Source organism: Mastomys coucha, unplaced genomic scaffold (genome assembly GCF_008632895.1).
Source record: "Mastomys coucha isolate ucsf_1 unplaced genomic scaffold, UCSF_Mcou_1 pScaffold21, whole genome shotgun sequence".
Classification (NCBI taxonomy): domain Eukaryota; kingdom Metazoa; phylum Chordata; class Mammalia; order Rodentia; family Muridae; genus Mastomys; species Mastomys coucha.
In genome coordinates this window covers 21,366,128-21,389,313 of record NW_022196904.1, presented here as the reverse complement: position 1 = coordinate 21,389,313, position 23,186 = coordinate 21,366,128, and the positions used below count along the sequence as shown (strand labels likewise).

The 23,186-nt window shown below is 43.6% G+C and overlaps 1 protein-coding gene across 3 annotated transcripts in view; it reads left to right on the top strand.

Moving 5' to 3' along the window:
- The first annotated feature begins 6 nt into the window (after nucleotides 1-6).
- Nucleotides 7-23,186, top strand: part of LOC116101895 (zinc finger protein 59) — a 43,222-nt gene continuing 20,042 nt past the window's right edge. For 2 of the 3 annotated variants that reach the window (XM_031385865.1, XM_031385864.1), the window contains exon 1: nucleotides 1,037-1,896. In XM_031385865.1, the coding sequence (XP_031241725.1) occupies nucleotides 1,860-1,896 (37 nt within the window). In that variant the 5' untranslated portion in view covers nucleotides 1,037-1,859. Of the gene's footprint in view, nucleotides 13-1,036; nucleotides 1,897-9,127; nucleotides 12,610-23,186 lie in introns of those variants that run through there. The other variant, XM_031385866.1, reaches the window with a different exon arrangement.

Sequence of the window (23,186 nt, the reverse complement as noted above, 5' to 3'; positions counted from 1 at the left end):
TCGTCACAGTGGGTAAGGCCTGTGCCCCGTGAGTGGGGGATGTGTCCTCTCCACTGTGGGCTCTCCTCACTCTGAATTAAAGGGCAGTGCCATATCTCCAGTGAATTAAAGGGCAGTGCCATCTCTCCAGTGAATTAAAGGGCAGTGCCATCTCTCCAGTGGTCGCTGAAGCTGGGATGGTGGCTGATCCTGTCATTGCTTCGCTGAGAAGGCTGAGGCAGGAAGATTGCTATGAGTTCAACATCACCCTCAGATACATTCTGAGTTCCAGGCTGGCCTAGTCTACAGGGTGAGCCTTCGTTTCAAAGAAAATAAAACAAAACAAAATCAACATATAAATGAAAGAAATAAGTAGATGGATCCATAAATAGAATCAGGTGCCAGAGAGATGGCTTGGTGGTTAAGAGAACCAGCTGCTCTTGTAGAGGATCAGGTTCAATTCCCAGCACCACAAGGTGGCTCACAACCACGTGTAAGTCCTGTTTGAGGGGATGTGATGCCCTCTTCTTGCCTCCATGGGTAACATGCATCTTTGTGGTGCTCAGTCCATACGTGCAGACAGATCCTCACTTACAAAGAAAATTTAATCAGCCTGCACACACCCTCGTGAACACATACATACCCTGTACATGCACAACTAAATACAAGAGCCATTATGGTTTACTTACTAATGAATCAGTAGACACATTCTGTTTCCTTCAATGAACACTTCCGTTACCTGCTTTGTAGTGGCTGTTGTGTGGTGTGGAGTTTGTCTTTTCATTGATCAAATCTGTAAGAATAAGGTGTAAATGTTAACAAAAGCAATACGAGGAACAATAATGATAACAACTTACATGGCTGGGTAGAACACATCCCCAGGATGTTCAGGGCCCTAGTTCCATCCCCAGCATTACTAAATAAATATATGGAAAGTTAAAAAATGATGATTTTGCAGTAGTGTAAATTAGAGAATCGTCAAAGTATTTGAATATAGTATTTAATCTTAGTATCAACCCTACCACATAGATAGCATGAATTCAATCTAAGTTTTTATCTGTTGTTATTACTAAAGCATTTCTTTGGCTTCAGGTCTCACATACTGCAGGCTGGCTTTGGACTTGGTATGAAAATAAATCAAGCCTTATACTTCTTAATCTGCCTGTTTTTACTCTTCAAGAATTGTGACTATATGTGTGTGCCTCCATTCCTAGTTATTAGATGTGAAAATTGAGCATAGAATCCTACAGGACTCGCCTAAATGAATGGCATTATTAGTAAGCTGCAGGGATGGGGTCCACACTACTCGTGTAGCCTACGGGTTCTCACTACTCAGTTATACTTTCCTCTTAAGTGACCAGCCCCTATCTGCATTTAAAGGAGATTAAAACCCTAATTTGAAACAGCTGGTTTCTTGCCCTGGGTGTTTCTTTCCTTCTCTGAAGTCTTTCCAAAGCATTGTTTTGGCTTTTAGAATTTTTTATCTGTTTTTTGGAGACAAGGGTCTTGTTCTGCAGCCCAGATGGCCCAGCTCATTCCCTCACTTACTGGGCTCACAGGCGTGATCCACCCACTGTGCCAAGCTGTATAGACCTTTATGATAAATAAGTCTGTATTTTGAAAATCTGCACAAGCAAGGCATGGTGGCACATACCTACAGTTCCAGCATTTGAGAGGCAGGGTGGGCAGATCAAGTAAATTCAAGGCCAGCAGGGCCTACTTATCATGTTCTTGGACAGCCTGGGATTATTAGACCGAGTCTCAATAAACAAACAAACAAGTGTCTACACAACGAGCCATCTCTTTCTTTCTTTTAAGTGGGAAGTTGCATTTCCAAGCCAGATCTGATCATCTTACTAGAGCAGGAGAAAGAGCCCTGGATGGCTGTGAAGGAAGAAACAGACAGGCTGAGCCCAGGTGAGTAAGAGTGAGGTGAGCCTGCAGTCCTGCCAGGCACAGCATGTGGTCAGGGAGGCTCCACAGAGCTGACACTGGACGTGGCAAACTTCCTTCAAAGCTGCAGGGCCTGTGGGAAACCTGCCTGAGGCCTGGGAAGGAAGTCAGGGTCACAGCAGAAGCAGTCAGAGGGGCTTCTGTTTCTGTTTTTATTTTCTTCCCTCCTACCGGAGCAGGTGCCCTCTCTCTGTAACCTTTAAAAGTATTTTATTATTGGTTGTGTGTGTGCACGCATGTGTGTAGGTACCCAAAGAGGCGGTAAGAAAGGGTCAGCTCCCCTTAGGCTGGAGTTAGAGGTGTCTCAGCCAATTGAGTTGGTTGTTGAGAATTCTCTGTTGAGATCTGTATCCTATTTTCTAATTGAGTTATTTGTTTTGTAGGTATGTAGATTTTTTTCTTTAGTTCTTTGTATGTTTTGGATTTCAGCCCTGTGTTGGATGCATAGTTGTTAAATTTTTTTTCTTTCTGTAGGCTGCTGCTTTGTCCAAATGACAGTGTCCTGTGCTATGCAAAGCTCTTCAGTTCACAACGCCCCATTTATTAATTCTTATTCTCCAAGCCTGTGTTTATGATGTTTTGTTCAGAGCTCTTTTTCCTGTGTCGATGAGTTCAAGTCTATTTCCTACTTTCTCTTCTATCAGGTTGAGTGTGTCTGGTTTCATGTTGAGATCTTTCATCCATTTGGAGTAAAGTTTTTTGCAGGGTGATAATTGTGGATCTGTTTGAATTTTTGTACATGCAGCTGTAATTCAGGCCCCATTTTTGAAGATGCTGTCTTTTCCAGTATGTATTTCTGGCATCTTTAGCAACTGTCAGATGTCCACAGGTGTGTAGGTTTATGTCTTCAGTTCATTTCTCTTGATCAATGTATCTGTTTCTGTGCCAAGACTATCCTGTGGGAAAAAAAAGAATCACAAAGTAGCAGAGACCAGCTACAGTCATGTCATTCTTTCATCCCTAATTTTGTTACTTTGAATCTCCTTTTTCTACTTTTAGATAATTTGGCTAAGGGGTTGTCAGTCTTTCTGGTTTTCTCGAAGAGTCAACTCTTTGTTTCATTGATACTTCTTATCTTGTTTTCTTTTGTTTCTATTTTATTGTTTTCAGCCCTGAGGTTAATTACTTCTTACACACTATTACTTTGGGGCATAATTTCATCTTTTTGTTCTAGAGCTTTTTGTTCTGGTGTTGTTAGAGTGAGATTTCTCCAATTTTTTTTTTTTTTTTTTTTTTTTTTTTTTTTTTAGATGACAATACATACTGTCATCTACATAGGTACATAGAACTTGCTTCTTAGAACCACCTTCATCATGTCCTGTAAGTTTGGATGTGTTGAGTCTTCAATTCTAGAAAGTTGTTGGTTTCTCTTTTAATCTCTGTCTTCACCCAATTGTCTTTTTTTTTGTTGTTGTCTTTTTACTACATTTACTTATTTTTTCACTTTACACCCCAGTATCAGCCCCCTCTCTTCTCAGTACCCCCTCACACAGATCTTCTCCCCATTCCTCCCTCCCCTTCTCTTTGACAAGGGGGGAGCCCCCCTTTAGGTATTACCCCATCCTCTCCCACTGAGGCCAGACAAGGTGGTCCAGTTAGGAGAACGGGATTCACAGGCAGGCAACAAATTCAGGTACATCCCCCACTCCTGTTGTTGGGGGACCATCATGTAGATCAAGCTGCTCATCTACTACATATGTGCAGGAGGCCTAGATCCAGCTCATGCTCACTCTTCGATTGGTGGTTCAGTCTCTGGGAGTCCTCAAGGGTCCAGGTTAGTTGACTCTGTCGGTCTTTCAGTGGAATCCTTGTCCTTTCGGTCCCTCAGTCCCCCCCCCCTCCCCCCCGACCCCTACTCTTACACAAGACTCCTCGAGCTCCATCTAATATTTGGTTGTGCGTCTCTGCATCTCTTTTCCTTGGCTTCTGGGTAGAGCCTCTCAGAGAACAGATGCTAGGCTCCTGTCCGCAAGCACAACAGAATATCATTAATAGTGTCAGGGGTTGGTTCTTGCCCATGGGATGATTCTCAATTTGGGGCAGTCTTTGACCATTCCCTCCATCCCTGCTCTATATTTGTCCTTGCATATCTTGTAGGTAAGACACATTTTGGGTCAAAGGTTTTGTGGATGGGTTGCTGTCCTATATTGGCTGGTTTTGTGTGTCAACTTGACACAGGCTGGAGTTATCACAGAGAAAGGAGTTTTAGTTGGGGAAGTTGCCTCCATGAGATCCAGCTGTGGGGCATTTTCTCAATTAGTGACCAAGAGGAGAGGGCCCATTGTGGGTGGTACCATCCCTGGGCTGGTAGTCCTGGGTTCTATAAGAAAGCAAGCTGAGCAAGCCAGGGGAAGCAAGCTAGTAAGAAACATCCCTCCAAGGCCTCTGCGTCCTTTCGCATCCCTCCTGCTTCCTGACCTGCTTGCGTTCCAGTCCTGACTTCCTTTGGTGCTGAACAGCAATGTGGAAATGTAAGCTGAATAAACCGTTTCCTCCCCAACTTGCTTCTTGGTCATGATGTTTGTGCAGGAATGGAAACCCTGACTAAAGCATGTCGTTATCTCTTCATTGAGAGTCCTGCCTGGCTATAGGAAGTGGCCACTTCAGGATCCATAGACTCCTGGGACCTTCCCCATCTCAGGTCTCTGGCAAGTCCTTCCACCACCACCAATTTCTATTCTTTCTCCCCTGCTCTCCCTACATCTGACCTCTCCCTTCCCCATCCTCTCTCCCATCCAGTTCCCTCCATTCATCCTCCTCCAATATCTATTTTGTTTCTCCTTCTGAGAAAGATTCAAAAATACTCCCTTGGGCCCTCCTTGTAATTTGGCTTCTTTGGGTCTGCTGACTATGGCATGGTTATCTTGTACTTTATGGCTAATATTCACCTACAAGAGAGTTCTTACCACACATGTCCTTTTGGGTCTGGATTATCCCACTCAGGATGATATTTTCTAGTTCTATCCATTTCCCTGCAAAATGTATGATGCCCTTGTTTTTAATAGCTGAGTAATATTCCACTATGTAAATGAGCCATTTTCTTTATCCATTCTTTTTTTTAATAAAGATTTATTTATTTATTTATTTAATGTATGAGTACACTATAGCTATCTTCAGACATACTAGAAGAGGGCATCAGATCTCATTACAGATGGTTGTGAGCCACCATGTGGTTGCTGGGAATTGAACTCAGGACCTCTGGAAGAGCAGTCAGTGCTCTTAACTGCTGAGCCATCTTGCCAGCCCTTCTGTATCCATTCTTCAGTTGAGGGACAGCTAGGTTGTTTCCAGTTTCTGGCTATTATGAGTAAAGCTGCTAAGAACATAGTTGAGCAAGTGTTCTTGTGCTAATATGAAGCATCTTTTGGGTAAATGTCCAGGAACAGTATAGCTGGGTCTTGAGGCACAATTATTCCCAATTTTCCCAGAAATTGCCAAATTGATTTTTAGAATGGTTGCACAAATTTACATTCCACCAGCAGTGGAGGAGTGTACCCCTTGCTCCCCAACTTTGCCAGCATGTGCTGGCCCTTGAGTTTTTGATCTTAGCCATTCTGTTGGATGTAAGGTGGACTCTCAGAATCATTTTGATTTGCATTTCGCTGATGACTAAGAATGTTGAAGATTTCTTTACATGCTTCTCAGCCATTCGAGATTCCTCTGTTGAGAATTATCTGTTTGTTCTGTATTCCATTTTTTTAATTGGGTTATTTGGATTGTTGGTACCTAACTTCTTGATTTCTTCATATATTTTGGATATTAGCCCTCTGTCAGATGTAGTGTTAGTGAAGATCTTTTCCTAATCTGTAGGATTTTTTTTTTCTATTGAAGGTATCTTTTGACTTACAGAAGCTTTTCAGTTTCATGAGGTCCCATTTCTTAATTTTTGATCTTTGGGACTAAGTCATGGGTTTAGGAAGTTGTCTCCTGTAGCGACATTTTTTTTTGTTTTGTTTTGTTTTGTTTTTTTTTGTTTTTTTTTTTTGTTTTTGGAGACAGGGTTTCTCTGTGAAGCCCTGGCTGTCCTGGAACTCACTCCATAGACCAGGCTGGCCTCGAACTCAGAACTCAGAAATCCGCCTGCCTCTGCCTCCCAAGTGCTAGGATTAAAGGCATGCGCCACCACGCCCGGCCTGTAGCGACATTTTGAAGGCTGTTCCCCACTTTCTGTTCTGTTAGATTTAGTGTATCCTTTACATGGAGGTCTTTGATCCATTTGGACTTGAGATTTATGCAGGGTGGTAAGTATGGATCTATTTTCATTCTTCTACATGCAGACATACAGTTAGACCAGCACCATTTGTTGAAAATGCTCTCAGTTTTCCATGGTATAATTTTGGCTTCTTTGTCAAAAATCAAGTGTCAATAGTTGTGCGTGTTTATTTCTGGGTCTTTAATTGGATTCCACTGATCAACCATGCAGTTCTTATGATTATTGGTAATAGAAAGTTTTGCTGGGAATAGTGTCTGGTCTTTCGGACTCTGTAAAGGACCTGTCCATTCCCTTCTGACTTGTCAAGCCTCCAAGAAGGAGCCATGGATTATTGCAATAAATTGCCTTTATTCGTGGTCTGTGTCCTTTGCAGCTTTTCATATTCTTGCTTTGTCCTGTATGTTTAGGGTTAGGGTTATTATGTGCTGACGGGACAGGGTCTTTGTTTGTTCAGTCTACTGATGTTTGGCATGGTTCTAATACCTTAATAGGCATGTTATTCTTTAGAGTAGGGGAATTTTCCATGATTTTGTTGAAAATATTTCCCTGATCTTTGACCTGAGTTTCTTCTTCTTCCTCTATTCTTATTCCTAGATTCTGTCTTTACATTGTATACTTGATTTCCTGGATAATTTGGGCAGGGTTTTTTTTTGTTGTTGTTGTTTTTTGTTTTGATTTCCATGAGGTATTCATTTCTTCTATTGTATCTACAGTACCCCCAATTCTCTCTTCTGTCTTATATATTGTGTTGGTGAGGCTTGCCTTTGAGGCTCCTGTTTGAGTTTCTAAGTTTTTCAATTAAAGATGTATCTCAGTTTTGGTTTCCTTTATTGATTCTAATTCTGTTTTCAGGTCTTGGGCTATTTCATTCATTTCCTTCACCTGTTTGTGTCTTCATAGATTCCATTTCCTCCTCTTTAATCTTCTGTCATATGTATGAAAGCTATTTTAATGTTTTCCTTGTGCTTCAGCTACGCTGCAGTACTGAGGGCCTTCGGAGGTGGGTTGCTTGGCTCTAGTGTACACATACTGCCCTAACTTTTACTGTGTTTTCACGCTGACATTTATGCATGTGCTGTTGGGAAGAGTGTAATTCTAAGTGCCGATGTCTGGTCTTGTCTTTGTTGGGTATAGTTTTCCCGCCCCCTCAGGATTTAGTTCAGAAACCTTTACTAAAGGATGTATGTATGTTAGGATGAAGTGGCAAGTAGTGGGTACCTTTGGCTAAGAAAGTATACCACACAATTGATCTAGTGTAAGAGCTTCATTGAGGTTATAGTGTATTTACCATGTGCTTTTGGCCCTTTAAAGGATTCCCAGTTGCTAGTCAGCTGGCCTTTTAAGAATTCTTAGCTGTTAGAACTGCTTGGCCCTATGACCTTCAGTGTAGGATATAAAGCAGAGGCTGAGAATGGAGATTGAGAAGAGTGAGAGACAAAGGCAATTGGGGCAGAAGATAGTTGGAAGACATAGTGAGGAGATAGTTGGAAGATAGTTAGGAGGCAGTTGAGCCAGGAGAAGCTGAGCTGAGCAGATAGGCTAGAACAGTTGTTACAGCTTAGAGCCGATAGCATTGGGGAAACTGGGAGAAGGACTGTTTAAATATACCGATGGGAAACGGAGGGAGGAATGGTTGGGAGAAATGTTTGAAGGGCTGGAAACTTGGAGGAATGGGTGGGAAAGAAGTTAGATTGAGGGATCATTCTCTGTGTACCCCCTCTATCCTCATCTCTCTCTTATCTAGTGTTAGTGGGTGAAACGGTGGGGATGAAGGATGGGAAAAAGAAGAACCCACAGAGTAGCAATGACAAGCTTCATGGCTGAAGTTGAAAGGCTATCTCCAGCGGGGACATGAGGGGTGGGGAGAAATCGAGCAACAGAGAAAATGAACAAGACAGATTGAGAGAAAGATAGAATGGGAGAGTGAGCTGGGGTGGCTGGGGCCTTTTATGGGCCACACCTGGTATACCTGGTGGCTGTGTATGATGACATAAGTTGCTGCTACTGGGTTCCCAAGGACAGGCTGGTGGAAATGTCTAATTGCTGTGTATTTCAAGTAGTTTGCAAATAAACACATAAGATTATTTCAGTACAGTTGTAATCTGGTAAAGCAGACCTGTAGAGAGACTTTTAGCTACTGTGTGGGTTTCTTTTTCTACAACCCTTCTCTGCCATTATTCCATTCATCCAATGCCAAACATTAGAAGAGAGAGAAGGTTGGGGGGGAAAGGAGTGTTGATATCCTTGGATGTCAGACATCCTGCTGATTAGGGCTTCGAGTTTCTTGGGGAACTTTGATCTTAGCTGCCGGAATATCCAATTTCTTCTCTCTTTGTGTGCAACCACTCGAAAGACCACAAGATCAGCAGCTAGCAGCAGAGCAGCACCTCCCTCAGCACCTCTGGGTGCTCTACCATTCATATTCCCTCTCGAGATTCCCCAGAATTTTAAGCGTCATAGACTTGCAAAACCTATCTATAGTTGGCAAAATCAAGCCCCTACCCTAGCACTAGGCACGTCATAGTCTGTTGCTGTGGGCAATCTGAGGTAGCCCCATATCCTATACCTGGGATTAAAGACATGCTGGGGGTAGTGACATATACCTTGAATTCCAGCAGATGGGAGACAGAGCCAGGTGGATCTCTTGTGAGTTTGAGGCTAGCCTGATCTACAAAACAACTCCCTGACAACCAGGGCTGTTACAAAGGAAACAAACAAAAACATACTCGCATAACATTTCTGTGTTTTTAAAGAAACCAGAATTCTCACCACAGGCATGTCTTCCCATTTCCAGCCTGTTCTACTGTAAAGAGTATGGTCTTATATAAACTTTCCTTGTTGCTGTTCTCTCTGCTGTTGTTCAGCTTCTCAGATATTACTTTAGAGTGTGTTCATTCATTTAATGGCTTTTATGTTACAGGAAAATGTGTTTATGCGTGTTACCAGAAAATAAAGTATTCTTGCTTTCTCCTTTTCTTTCAGATTTGGAGACAGATTATGATGCTGGAAATATATCTCCAGAAAATCCTATTAATAATAGAAAGATTTCCAAAAAGAGCATAAAGCAATTAAGTAGAACGTTTGACCCCAAGGACTCTAGTATTAGTAGTGACCCCAACTGTAGTACCTTCCGTGGACTACAGGGTTGTCAAGGAGATGCTGATGGAAAGATTACTAACAAGGAAGAAATGCCTCCTTACACCCGCCAGACTCTTGCTCACAATACAGAAAAGCCATATGAATGTAAAGAGTGTGGGAAGTGCTTTGGTTGTAGTTCAACTCTTACTCAACATCAGAGTATTCATACAGGAGAGAAGCCCTATGAGTGTCAGGAGTGTGGGAAGGCCTTCAGACTCCCCCAACAGCTCACAAGACATCAGAAGTCTCACAGTGGTGAGAAACCTTTCAGTAGTGAAGGTGGACAGGCTTTTCAACATCCCAACCTACTCAAGTACCATAAAACCATTCATATAGGTGCAAAAGCATTTGAATGCAGGGAATGTGGGAAGTCCTTCAACCGGATCTCCAGCCTTGTGGAACATAGGATTATTCATGCGGATGTAAAACCATATGAATGTAGTGAGTGTGGGAAAGCTTTTAAACGGCACAGAAGTTTTGTGCGCCATCAGAAAATTCATTCCGGGGAGAGACCTTTTCAATGTAAGGATTGTGGGAAAGGCTTCATTGTTCTGGCTCACCTTACACGGCACCAGAGCAGTCATAGTGAAGAGAAGCCATTTGAATGTGAAGAATGTGGCAAGAAATTCAGAACTGCCAGACACCTTGTTAAGCACCAGCGCATTCATACTGGTGAGAAACCCTTTGAATGTAACATATGTGGGAGTGCTTTCCGGCTTCAACTATACCTTTCTGAGCATCAGAAAACTCACATGGAAGAGAAATACTTGGAATGCAATGTATGCGGTAAGGCTTTTCGGCTTCAGGTGTACCTTTCTGAGCATCTGAAAACTCACACTGAAGAGAATCCTTTCAAGTGTAAGCTCTGCGGGTCGGCCTTCCCAAATAAGTACCAACTTAATAAACATCTCACAATTCATACTGATGGGAAACCCTATCAGTGCAAGGAATGTGGGAAGTGCTTTCGTCAAAGGTCAAAATTAACTGAACATGAGAGCATTCACACTGGGAAGAAACCCTTCCAGTGTGAAGAATGTGGGAAGTTCTTTAGACTTAACACACTTCTCATTCATCATCAGAAGTCTCACAGTGGTGAGAGACCTTTTGAGTGTAAGGAATGTGGGAAGGCTTTCCTTCTTCCCAGTCAACTTAATAGCCATAAAATTGTTCATACCAGTAAAAGACCCTTTGAATGCAAGGTATGTGGGAAGTCTTTCAAGCGTGAATCTAACCTTCTTCAACATGGCGCTGTTCATGCTGGTGTGAAATCATATGAATGCAGTGAGTGTGGGAAAGCTTTTATTCATCGCTCAAGCCTGTTCCACCATCGGAAGATTCATTCCGGTGAGAAACCTTTTAAGTGTCAGGAGTGTGGAAAGGCCTTCGTTGTTCTGGCGTACCTCATTCAACATCAGAGCATTCATTCTGGAGAGAAACCATTTGAATGTGAGCTGTGTGGGTCAGCTTTCAGATGTAAGTCCCAACTCAATAAACATCTGAGAGTTCATACTGATGTGAAACTCTTTCAGTGTGTAGAAGATTAAACAGACATTGTGAAACAGAGCTTAGAGTTCAGGGAATCCATACTGATGAGAAGCCCATTCAGTGTAATGAATATGGGGAAGCTTTTTTAATATCTTTACAAAATTCTTAGACATGTTAGAATTCATAGTGACAAGAATCATCATGATGTAAAGAACATGGGGAATCCTCTATGTGTGGTAGAGACCTTCAAGTATATCAAAGAGTTCACACTGTAAGAGACAATACCACTGTTAAGAATGTGGGGAGACCTTTAGTTGAATATGAAACTCGTTTTGATATTCTAAATATAAATAAGAAGTCTTATAATGTAAGGAATATGTAAAGGCCTACAGCAATTCTAAGCTGTCTGTATATCAGAGAAGTTCTACTGGTGAGAAAACCTATGAATAAAAGTAAGGTGGCAAAATGTTTAGACTTAGTTCAGCCTTCATGCACAGTGGCATTCATACTGGTACAACACCCTATCGGTGTAAATAATATGGAAAGACCTTCAAGTGGAGCTGGGGCCACCTTCTTCAACATAAAAAAAAAATGCATGCTTGTGTCAAACACTATGAGTGCAAGGAATGTGGGAATATTTACAGAATTAGCTCAGCTCTTAAAGCTCATCAGAGAGGCCATATAAGTCTCAAGACTCTGGGAATGTGAAGACTCGGTAAAAAGCTTTTATTCTAAATGGTGAGCTTACACAACGTCAGAAGATCCATAATCTCCAGGAGTCATGTACATGAAAAGGAGGAGGACAAGCCATTGTATGAAAGTCTTACTGAACGTCAGGGAACTCACATTGGGAAGACCGTGACTTAATATGAGAACTTTAATCTGCCCTGGGATTTGGTGAACATAATTCATATACTGTTGATGCTAAGAAACCCTTTGGAATGAGAATTTGGGAAGTTGGTTCAGAGAAGATACTCTGTTGAAAATGTCTCTTATCTTCAGATATCTAGGAAGAAAAGTCTCCTGACAACCTTTCCCTAGCATTCTAACAGTTCAAACTGACTGAGTTTGCAGAGCCTGCCCCAGGATGCTGCCAGACGTGACTGGAAGAAAAGTTGTCCTGTCCTCCTTACAGAGTCAAGACACAGAACACTGACAGTTAAACTGTGAGGGGCTCCACATGAAGCACCTGACTCTGACTTTGTTCCAGCAGCAGCAACTACAAAGCCCTGGTGGCTCTAATGCGTACGAGAAAAGGTTGGATGCCTGCAATTCAGAGTCGTTTCCTTTAAGGATTGGAGTTAGGTGTGGTGACTTTTGCCTGTAATTCCAGAATATGAGAGGCTGAGGTAGAACTACCAGGCATTTAAGGCAAGCGTGGGTTTCATGTAATGAATTCCAGGGTATCTTGAAAAAGAAAAGCAGAATTAAAAAAACAAGCCTAAAGGCTCAGGGATCTACAGACAAGAGAAGCAGGAAGATTGTAAGAGCCAGAGGGGTGTCTCCAAGGAAACGCTGACTTCCAGACACAAGAGATGCACATTATGAACTCCCAGAGTCTGTGCAGTATGTGCAGGTTCAATCATGACAGTCTCAACAATGAGGGGGAGGAACCATGGGCTCCCACCCTAACCAGTGAACTCTCTGTAATTGACACCTGCTAGCAAATAAAAATCAGTCTTCTCTAGTGCTGTCTCCCTGGGTGTATCAACCACACCTCAGGGCCCAGGAGTAGCTGGCCAACACAATAAACTTAGTGGTATCATTGTGACCCTTTTGTTTTGTTTTATTTTGCATTGCTTGGGCACTTTTGATTTTGTCTTATTGGTCTTTTGCTTGTGCATTTCTGCATGCACACCTCTCCCCACACACATACAAACAGTGACACTACACACATGAAAAATGAAAAAAAAAAAAGACAAGGGAATGAACAGCACACAGTCAGTAAGTGGCATTGTCACAGGCCATCCAGAGTTTCATGGGATTGAAAGGGAGTTCAGCATGGATGCGGATGAAAGGGAGCAACCCAAGCTATTTAATTACTGTAGGCACACTTCACATTCATTGGATGGAGGTCTGTGTTACTTGGGGTTTTCTGTTGCTGTGAAGAGATGTCATGACTACAGCCACTCTTACGTGGGGCTGGCTTACAGTGGGGAGGTTTAGCCCCTTACCATCATGTTGGGAAGCACAGCAGCAGTCAGGCACACAGTTCTAGAGAGTAACTGAGAAGTCTACATCTCCCAAGGCAGCAGGGAGACGGAGACACTAAGCCTTGCTTGAGCTTCCGAAACCTACACGCCCACCCCCTGTAACACTTGTCCTCCCACAAAGCCACACATACTCCCGCTCAGGCCACATCCCCAATAATGCCAGTCCCTGTGAGTCGATGGGGATGATTTTTATTCAAAGCACCACAAGGTGTGACATTATTTAAAACATGAGATCCAGGCAGGTGGCGGTGCACACCTTAATTCTAGCACCCAGAAGGCCAGCCTGATCTACAGAGAAAGTTCTAGGACATCCAAGGCCACACAGAGAAATCCTTTTTTTTTTTTCCCAAGAAAACCAAGCAATAACAATAAAACCCTATGTAAGGACACGACAGAAGTATGAAAATCAGTGTTCATTGTGGAAAGGGGTGATCTAGAAGAAGATGGGTGTGAAGTGGGTATCAGGAAGGGCAAGGGAATGCAGGGCTTTCTCAACCCAGGGATAGCACTAAGAAAAGAACCGTGACCCAGGAAAGCTGGAGCAGACCGACCAGAATCACACTGTGGAGAGAAAGGAGGACTGGGATACGTTGGCATGACAGAAGACCAAGCATGTTTATAAATGACCCAGAAGCCAGCAAAACAACAACGCAGAACAGAGAGCTTTGCAGAAGCAGTTGCCTGGGTCTGGCTGGAGACTCCTTGCTTACAGGGTCTACATTAGTAATCAGCCTGTTAAATATCTTAAAATAGATGCAGTCTTTAATTTTTAAAAGTGCTGGTATTTATATTTTTCCGAAAAAAAAAAAAGGAAGAAATAGGAAGCTTTAAACAGAAACATCTTCAGGTACTGAGCATTTGTGCCACAGGTGTGTGTACAGGAACACCCTCCCTCCCAGTCACCCTGATTCCGTTCAAGTTTCACTGTCTCCATTTGTAATCTCCTGTGTCTATACGTGATGATGCTGTCTAAATCAGCTATGCTCTATTGGTTTTCTGGATATCGTCTATCAGTTATTGAGACTGAAGACGTTTGTATGCGATGCTGGGTCTGGCTGTCACTCCTTACTGTTCTAGTACGTCCCTCCCCCCCCTTCGTGTTATAAACGTGTGGTGTTAGAAGTATACTCTGAGTTTAGTTTAGTTTATTTGTTTTGGTTTTGGTTCTTTCAAGACAGGGTTTCTCTGTGTAGTACTGGCTGTCCTGTAACTCACTCTATAGACCAGGCTGGCTTCAAACTCACAGATGTTCTCCTGGCTCTGCCTCCCTAGACCTTGGATTAAAGGCATGTGCCACCATAATCTGAGTGTATTTTAGTTCTTAGACAGGGTTTCACTGTGTAGCCCTCGGTGGCCTCTCCTCACAGACATGCAGCTGGCTGTGCCTCCCCATCGCTGGGAGAGAAGGCATGTGCTACCATGCCCAACCATGTTTATTGTCACTTGGTGAGTTGCCCACTTTATTATCACTGGCAATGTTCTTTGGCCCAAAGTCTGCCTCCACTTTAAAATCAAGTTTAGTCTTCTTTTGATTATGTGAGGATGGTCACTTTGAATCTGCTAGAGTATTTATCTTTAACCTTTTTCCTGTAGTAAACACATGGCTGGGTCTGACTTATTTTTCAATCTAAATTGACAAACCTATACTTTAGCATTTAGATAATTTACATTTTAATGCCATTACTTTTATTACTAGGATTGTCTAGTCTCTTAGACATTTGTTTACTTTCACGTTCTGGAAAATTTGTGAAAATACAGGAAAAAACAATGGTTTTGAAAGTTCAATAGTGTCATGTTACAATAAATAGGGCTTTCTAAAACCTCATGTATGTTTTTTGTTTAGGATACCTTTACATGCTTGCTAGTCCTTCATCCATTCATTGTCCAATATCACATAAATGACTGTCTAATGGGCACCGCTCTGTTGATACATACCGATGTGGTTCTCACTCACATTTTCCTGTCTAGATAACATATGTTATGGTCTGACCCCCTCCTCCCCAGCATGGCTGTACCGTTCTGTTCCATGCCTGCCAGCTGTTTCATAGTGCATGCCAGTCACTGACACAGAGATTTGACTCGGCTCAAGGGCATGCTGACCACAGACTCTGTTTTGTTCTGTATGTTTGCTAATCTTATTCCCCAAAGCTGTATGTAGGACCCATTGAATCAAAGGTCAATATGAACTGTTATATCTAAAATATCTTGAGTCAGAGCTGACCACCAGGGCAGCTCTTCCTACACTTGTATATGAGCTCACTGTGGTTTTTGTGGCTGACTTTGAAGAATGCTACTAATAAACCAAAAAGTTATAATACTCATGCTCTGTTATCTCAATGTTCTGAAATTCCCCTGTTCACCACGCATCCACCCCCCACCCACCTTACTTAGGTCCAATCAGCTTATAGGTTAGCTGATAATATAAGATATTCTACCTAGTAAGCCAACTGCTCCCCTCCTTGCCCTTTAAACTTTTGAACCTGGTTTCTCACATAAAAAGCCTCCCTGAGAGCAGACTAGTACTGCAATTAGGCTCCGAGTTCTTTTTGCAGTCCTGGACTCCAGTATTATGTGTTTAATAAACTAGTCTTGCTTAACTGGGATTGGTTTGAGTGGCGGCTTCCTGAACCCCAACACAGTGACCCGGAACCCTGAGAGGGTCCAGAACTTCTGTTTTCCCTGAAATCGCTAATGTAAACTACCCACGTTTAAACCCAACAATTCTTTAGTTCAGTCTTTCAAATTTACCATAGTCCCTACCAGAGCACAGCGAGGTGGAATCCCCACTCCGTGGGTCTCAAGCAAAGCGTAACTAAGTCAGTTATAGCCCGATCTGAGCTTACTTCCTATTCTGAACTTTAAAACTTCAGCTTGTCTGTCAGCTCCACAGGAGAAAAAAGCAGTAACTAGCAGAACCCGGAACTATTTTGATCAAGGAGGGAGCCTCCCCTTTAAGCTCCGTGAGTGACCCCTCCCCGTGGGAACTCTCCTAAGCCACGCTGTGCTGCTCTCAGATGGGCTGGGCCCAGTTGCATGCTGGGATCTCTCTTGAGCCCTGGGCTTCTCCGATCTCCTGTAGCGAGGGCTGTATTTTTCAGGGCCACCACGGCAGAAGTAGTAGTGTCTTGGTGCCGCTAATGCGGAAAGTCCGATCTTTGGGGTCGGAGGAAGAAATCTCTAGTTGGCTTCGGTCTCCTTGTAAGGCAGGAACTAGCCGGCTGGGTGAAAAGTGGACCGCGGTGTGGGGTGGCTGTATGTTGATGTGTGTGGGGACAGTGGTAGTGGTGGTGGTGGTGGTGGTGATGGTGGTGTGTCTGTCTGTCTATCTGTCTGTCTGTCTCTGTATGAACACTTTGAGCTCTCTGCATTATATGTGTCACTACCATGCGTCTCACTCTCTGCTCCTACTTGTCACTACTCTGGCCACAGGGGCTGAAGCAGAGGACCAGGCTTCAGAAAGGGAGAGTGTGGAGTCTGAAGGGAAGCTTTCCCTGAGGTTCAGAGTTGAGCATAGGAGGAGCATTTCAGGCCAGAAGTGTCTCTAGGGTTGCTTAAGAGAACAGCTACTTGTTGAGCTCCAGGACTTTCCCAGAGCTCTAGCCATGTGAGTGTTGAGGGAAGGGAAGGAAAGTGCTCACTGAGGATGCTCTCAGATAGTCTGGGATCTCATGCTTACTCAAACTCCCCGCCTCGGCCATTATTCAAAAGGAGGGCTGAAGTAGAATGAGAACTTTATTGCTACCCATCTAAGATTCCAGAATGAGTTTGTGCTTTCTTTCTGTTTGAAAAATGAGGTTTTAGTTTTGGAATGTGGAATTGTCAGTAACTGAAGGAGGGACAGGCAAACTGATACCTCCACCATTATGTCCCTTTCATTGCCCCTGCCCTTTCCACTTAGTATTCACATTATTGTTTCAGTGACCCTTCTTCTCTCTACTATCACTTCTTTTTCCGTACATGTTATAGATAGGAGTCTCCAGAGGTTAGCGTTAGGGCTTTCAAATTCTGATTTGTTAAATCAATTCCTATTTCAATGGCATCGCACATCAGATGGCCTTTGACCTTTACAGGCCTGCCTTTCAAAGCAGCAGAAGAGTGGAGGTGGTAGATGACTTCTGTTCACGATTTCAGGTGGGAAAGTAATAGAACTAAGTTTGGCATCTTTGAGAACTAGTAATTTTCAGTGTGTATGTGAGAGATGGGGGGAGGGGAGGGGAGAAACAGGTAATATTGGCCATATCCATGTGAGTAATGCCATGGTTGAACATGGGGTGTGGATCTGTGGTATCCGGGTTGGAGTCTGGGTTCTGTCCCCTTCTGGCTCTCTAGGCCTGTCATGAACCATAGAATGCCTGTGGTGAAGCCTGTTAGCGCAGTGCTGCCATATTCTAAGGGCCTGGTGTGCTTTAGTTGTTGCTCTGTGAGGCCATTTTGGGTTCATTCTCTTCAGTGTTCTGCGGGACAGGGGAGTGTGAGAAATAAAGCGATTGCTGTTGGATGTTTAAAAAAATGGCTGAAAAAGGAAAGCTAGGCTTTATGCTGTGCTCTTTAATTTCAGCACTTGAGAGGGATAAACAGGAGGATCACTGTGAGTTCAAGGTCAGCTTGGTCCACATAGCAAGGTCCAGGGTTGGTGGGCCACACAGCGAGACCCTGTCTGATAAACAACAAGGCAAAGAAAATGAATGTGCTAATGCAGAGCAATCTTTTTTTTACTTTTCAGATGAAATTTTCCATATTGTGTAAAGCATGGTACTTCGAAGTTTTTATGTAATTTGGGACAATAAGTTGTTTTTATTAAAAAAAAAAAAACCTTATGAGTGTTTTTTCTGCATGTCTGGTGTTTGAGGAAGCAAAAAGAGGGTGTCCGATCCCCTGAAAGTGGACTTAGTGGTGGTTGTGAGCCACCATGTGGAAGCTGGGAATTTAAACTCACTGCTGCAAGAGCAAAAAGTACTGTAAGCCCTGTGCTGTCTCCGCAGCCATCTGAGAATGGACATCTTAACAGACTTGGGGAGGCTTCCCATTGTGGCCTTGATGTCTGTGGTCGCCCATGGTTCAGTTAGTATGATTCCTAATCAGTGAACTGTCTACATTTCTTATAAAGTGACTTGTGGGGATTTAGATGTTAGCTCCGTGTCAAGTTTATAGTTTGCAGTTGCTCTCTCCCACTCTCTAGATTATCTCTCTCCTCTGTTGACTGTTTCCTTTGCAAGTGTAAAGGTTTTTAGTTCGATATGGATCCCACTGGTCTGTTTTGCTTTTGTTACTTGTGTTTTTAGAGTAATAACCCAAATCTTCCAGTTTCATGGAAGATTTCCTCCCTATTTTTTCTAGTAGTGTCAGCTTCAGTTTGTAAATTGTAATCTGCTTTGAGTGGATTTACACCTGTGGTGTCTCTGAAGGTCCAATGTCATTGTACTGAATGTTAAAATTGAATCTGACCAGCACCACTGATTGCAGCACCACATAGGGCAAGCTGGCCCAAGACTCTGAGCAAGCCTCCTGCTGGTATTATAGACCTATGCTACCAGATCCAGCAGGACCTCCTGTGCTTTTATCTCTGGCGTTCACTCACCAACTTCAGGAAGCATAAGCAGTCATGAGGTTACACTCAAACTATCACAGAAATGTAAAGATGTGGGCTGTGGTGATGGCTCGGTGGGTTCAGTGCCTGCAAGCATGGAACTATGCAGCACCAGATGCAGCAGTGCATGTCTGCAGTTCCAGCCCTCCTATGGCAAGATGGTGGTGGAGATAAGAGAATTCCGGGCAGGCTGGCTAGTCTGGTGTCCTCAGAGGGAGGGAAGATAAGGAAAGAAGGAAAATCTGGATGTGAATATTTTGGGGAGACAAAAAGTATGGTTTCATAAGATGATCGGATGTGTACTAGAGAGCTGGGTTTGGAGATCCATTACTGTAATCTCAGCATGGGAGAGGGAGGAAGGAGCTTTAGGCATTCAGGGACAGCCTGAGATATAGAATAGGCTGTCTCATAAACAAACAGTCCCACAGTGGCTTGAAGCAAGGCTTAGACTTGTTGGCTAGAGCACTGGATCCCCATTTGGTGATGGCTGCGCCCTGGTGCAGCATCTTAGGGAGGTCTGAGGGTTGTGTGTGCTGCTCAGAGCTTGTGAGCAGAGGGTCAGTGCTGCTGAGTGGAGTACAGAGCACAAGAGAGTCCTCACACAGCCCAAGACAGGACTGAGAAACCCAGTTCTAGAGTCAAAAGTCCTAGGACACCCGGAACGAATTTAGTATTATTTTGTTCAAAGTATCCCATAATATGGAAAGGTGGAAACACATACTCACCTCCTGTGACACAGGATATTTTATAGCTAATTATCTTCATAAAGGATCATGGCTTAATTGAGACAATGTAAGTGTTATCATAGACGAGCGAATGTACTCAGGACCGTGTTCCATGGTGCACAGTGCCATTTACTAAAAGTGGGTACAGAGTGCTGGACCCTGCCTGAGCATTGCAGCTGCAGCCCCTCCAGCCTTGCTGTGCTTCAGCCCTGAGTTTACAAAGGAGGTGCTGCCATTTGGATGCTGTAAGCCCCTGTGAGCCTTGATAGATGGGGCTCCAGTAGGAAGATCTGTTCCCAGTAGGAGGAGCGGCCCAGGAGCAGGGCTAGCTGGATCTCAGGGTGGAAGATGGGATCCTTTCTGCTGGCATCTTCTGGAGGAAGTTCAAGGCAGACATGTTTGTGCCCTGCACTCCCACACTGACCCCTTTGCAGTGGGTTGTATGGGCTTAGGAGAGGATTGGCTTTGTGTAGACTCCTGTGTGCTTCTAATTTATGTGTGGGAGGGGAGAGAGTGAGTGAGGATGCTTGAGAAATAAATGGAGTTGTTGAAATCACAGTGACAGGAGTCAGCCTGGGAACATCAAGTCACAATCCAATGAAAGGCTTTCTTTTTGTCCCCCAGGGGAAGAAACCTGAAGAATGGCCAGCTCTAATTCTCAGCACACGGTCTGTGTAAGTTACATTTCTCTCTTTGACCTAGGGTGGCTTTCAGGTTAGCTGACTCCTTTCCCTCTTTCCCTCTTGAAGCTTCCCAAGCATCCAGAATCCCCCAGCCCAGTCTGCCCCTTTACAGTGAGGGTTGGCAGGTCTGAGCACTTCCTGTCTCTGCCCCTTCCCAGCTGGTACTGGGGTTGTCTTTGAATGCATTCCTCCACATGTGCTCTCTGCTTGGTCTGTGGTCAGTGCAGGTGTCAGTCCCACAGGGAAACGGGGTCTTTGGGAGCTTCAGAGCTTTGAGGTGAGGGTCTCATGTGACTGCCCTGGGCAACCTGATGTCAATGTAATGTAGGTCTCCAACAATGATGTCTGTGGTGTTGTCAGGTTGATGACCCGGGAGTTAGGGAAGACCTAAGGAGACATGCTGACCACCTGAAAGTTTTTTTGTTTTTGTTTTTTGTTTTGTTTTGTTTTGTTTTTACCAAAAAAATTAAACCTAACATGTCAGTAATATGGAGTAGTTATATAGTTTATAGAAGTTATTCTCATGACAGCAAACCTTTAGACAACCTGATATCATAAAAACTTCTAAGATTCACAGCATTCCTTATGTAATTTACCCTGACCCCTGGTGACATTTCTCTTCTGTGGGTATAACCTGAGGGATGTGGATGGAGTGGAGAGGCACAGTTATTGGCTATGTAGGGTGGGCACAGTCATCGTTTATGGGGAGCTTGTGCAGTCAGGTGCCTTGAGCATTTCCTTACGGCTCCCTTCCCACACTTGAGTCCTTTCTCTTCTGGTTTTCTATCTTGAAAGCTTCCCCAATGTCACTCTCCTTGTGTTTGCTCTCTCAGGGGTCAGTGACATTTGGGGATGTGGCTGTTGACTTCTCTAAAGAGGAGTGGGCCTGCCTGGATGCTACTCAGAAGGTCTTATACAGGGACATGATGTTGGAGACCTACAGCAACCTCGTCACAGTGGGTAAGGCCTGTGCCCCATGAGTGGGGGATGTGTCCTCTCCACTGTTGGCCTTTTTCACTCTGAATTAAAAGACAGTGCCATCTTCCATAACAAGAATCAAAGGCTAGACATTTAGCTTGGGGGTTGATAGAACTAGCTGCTCTTGTAGAGGATCCATGTTCAATTCTCAGCACCACCAGGGCGCTCACAATCATGTGTAACTCCAGTTCCGGGGAGTCTGATCTCCTCTTCTGGCCTCCGTGGCCACCGTACTCACATGTGGTGCTCAGACATACATGCAGAGAGGTCCTCACATACATAGAAAACAAAATAAATTTTAATCAATAGAATCTTAAAAGAGATAGCTGAGCTCCTCCCCCTTCCTAAAGGAACAATGTGAGATTTGTTGGGTTAAAACTAGGAGCTTCGTGAAGCCCCTGCCTTTGCTCATCCCTTGCAGATCCTCTCAGTGAGCTCTAGGTTCAGTGAGAGACCCTGTCTCATGAAATTAAACAGAGATCACTCCAAGAAGACACCTAACATTAGTCTCTGGCCTGTACACACATGCATATAGGCATATCCACACATACTCGTGCACACTCCCTCAGGAACACAAAATTACACCACGCATGCACCCATACACGACTACATAAATGAGCTGTTAATGATTTATGTAATAATGAATTGATTTAAGCCTTGTAGTGGATGTTTCATGATGAGTTGTCTTCTTCATTGAGCAAACTGTAAGAGTGAGCAGTCAATGTGAAGTAGGGCAGCTCGGGAACACTCATGATAAGGGTTTTCATCAGTAGGATCCAGTTCAGTGGCAGAGCGCTACCCCAGCGTGCTCAAGGCCTGCAGGCCCTCCCCAGCATGAATACATGAACACATGACTTTGTTTCTGTAGCTTAGCCAGTATTCAAAATATTTGAGTATAGTATTTCATCTTAATATGAACCTCATATTCTAGAAACACAATCTAAATAGTAAGTTATTATTACTTATTTTTTTATTATTATTATGTAGATGTTTGGGTTTTTTTTTTTCTTGTTGTGGTGGTTGATTTTGTGGTTGTTTCAGGTTTCTTTGTTTCTTTGTTTTTGGTTGTTGTGGGCAGTTTTGTTTTTATTTGTAGTGGTGGTGTTTTTTCTTTGTTTGGGAGGGTCAGGTCTCACGGAGCCCCAGCCAGCTTTGGACTTGCTATGTAACTAAAGCCAACCCTGAATTTCTCATCTCTCTGCTTATACTCCTTAAGAGAAATGTGTGCCACCATGCCAAATCTTTAGATCGGAAAATTAAGCACAGAATCTTTTTTTTTTTTAAAGATTTACTTATTTATTTTATATATGTGAGTACACTGTACCTAGCTGTACAGATACTTGTGAGCCTTCATGTGGTTATTGGGGATTGAATTTTTAGGACCTCTGCTCTCTCCAGTTGGCCCCGCTTGCTCCAGTCAACTCTGCTTGGTCAGCTCCGTTTGCTCAGTCCCTGCTTGCTCTGGCCCAAAGATTTATTACATAAGTACACTGTAGCTGTCTTCAGAGGCACCATTAGAGGGCATCAGATCTCATTTTGGGTGATTGTGAGCCACCATGTGGTTGCTGGGATTTGAACTTAGGACCTTTGGAAGAGCAGTCAATGCTCTTACCCGATGAGCCATCTCTCCAGCCCCAGCACAGAATTTTTTTTTTTTTTTGGTTTTTCAAGACAAGGTTTCTCTGTGTAGCCCTGGCTGTCCTGGAACTCACTCTGTAGACCAGGCTGGCCTCGAACTCAGAAATCTGCCTCCCAAGTGCTGGGATTAAAGGCGTGTACCACCACAGCCCAGCCCCAGCACAGAATCTTATGGGACTCAACTAAATAAATGTCATTATTAGTGAGCTGCAGAGTCGGGGTCCACACTACACAGTGTAGCCTACGGGTTCTCACTACTCAGTTCTGCTTTCCTCTTAAGTGACCAGCCTCTATCTACATTTAAAGGAGATTAAAACCCTCATTTGATATAGGTGATTTCTTGCCCTGGTTGTTTCTTTCCTTCTCTGAAGTCTTTCCAAAGCGTTGTTTTGACTTTTAGAACTTTTTGTCTGTTTTTTGGAAACAAGGGTCTTGCATTGCAGCCCAGATGGCTCAGCTCATTCCCCCACTTACTGGGCTCACAGGCGTGATCCACCCACTGTGCCAAGCTGTATAGATCTTTATAATAAATAAGTCTGTATTTTGAAAATCTGCACAAGCAAGGCATGGTGGCACATACCTACAGTTCCAGCA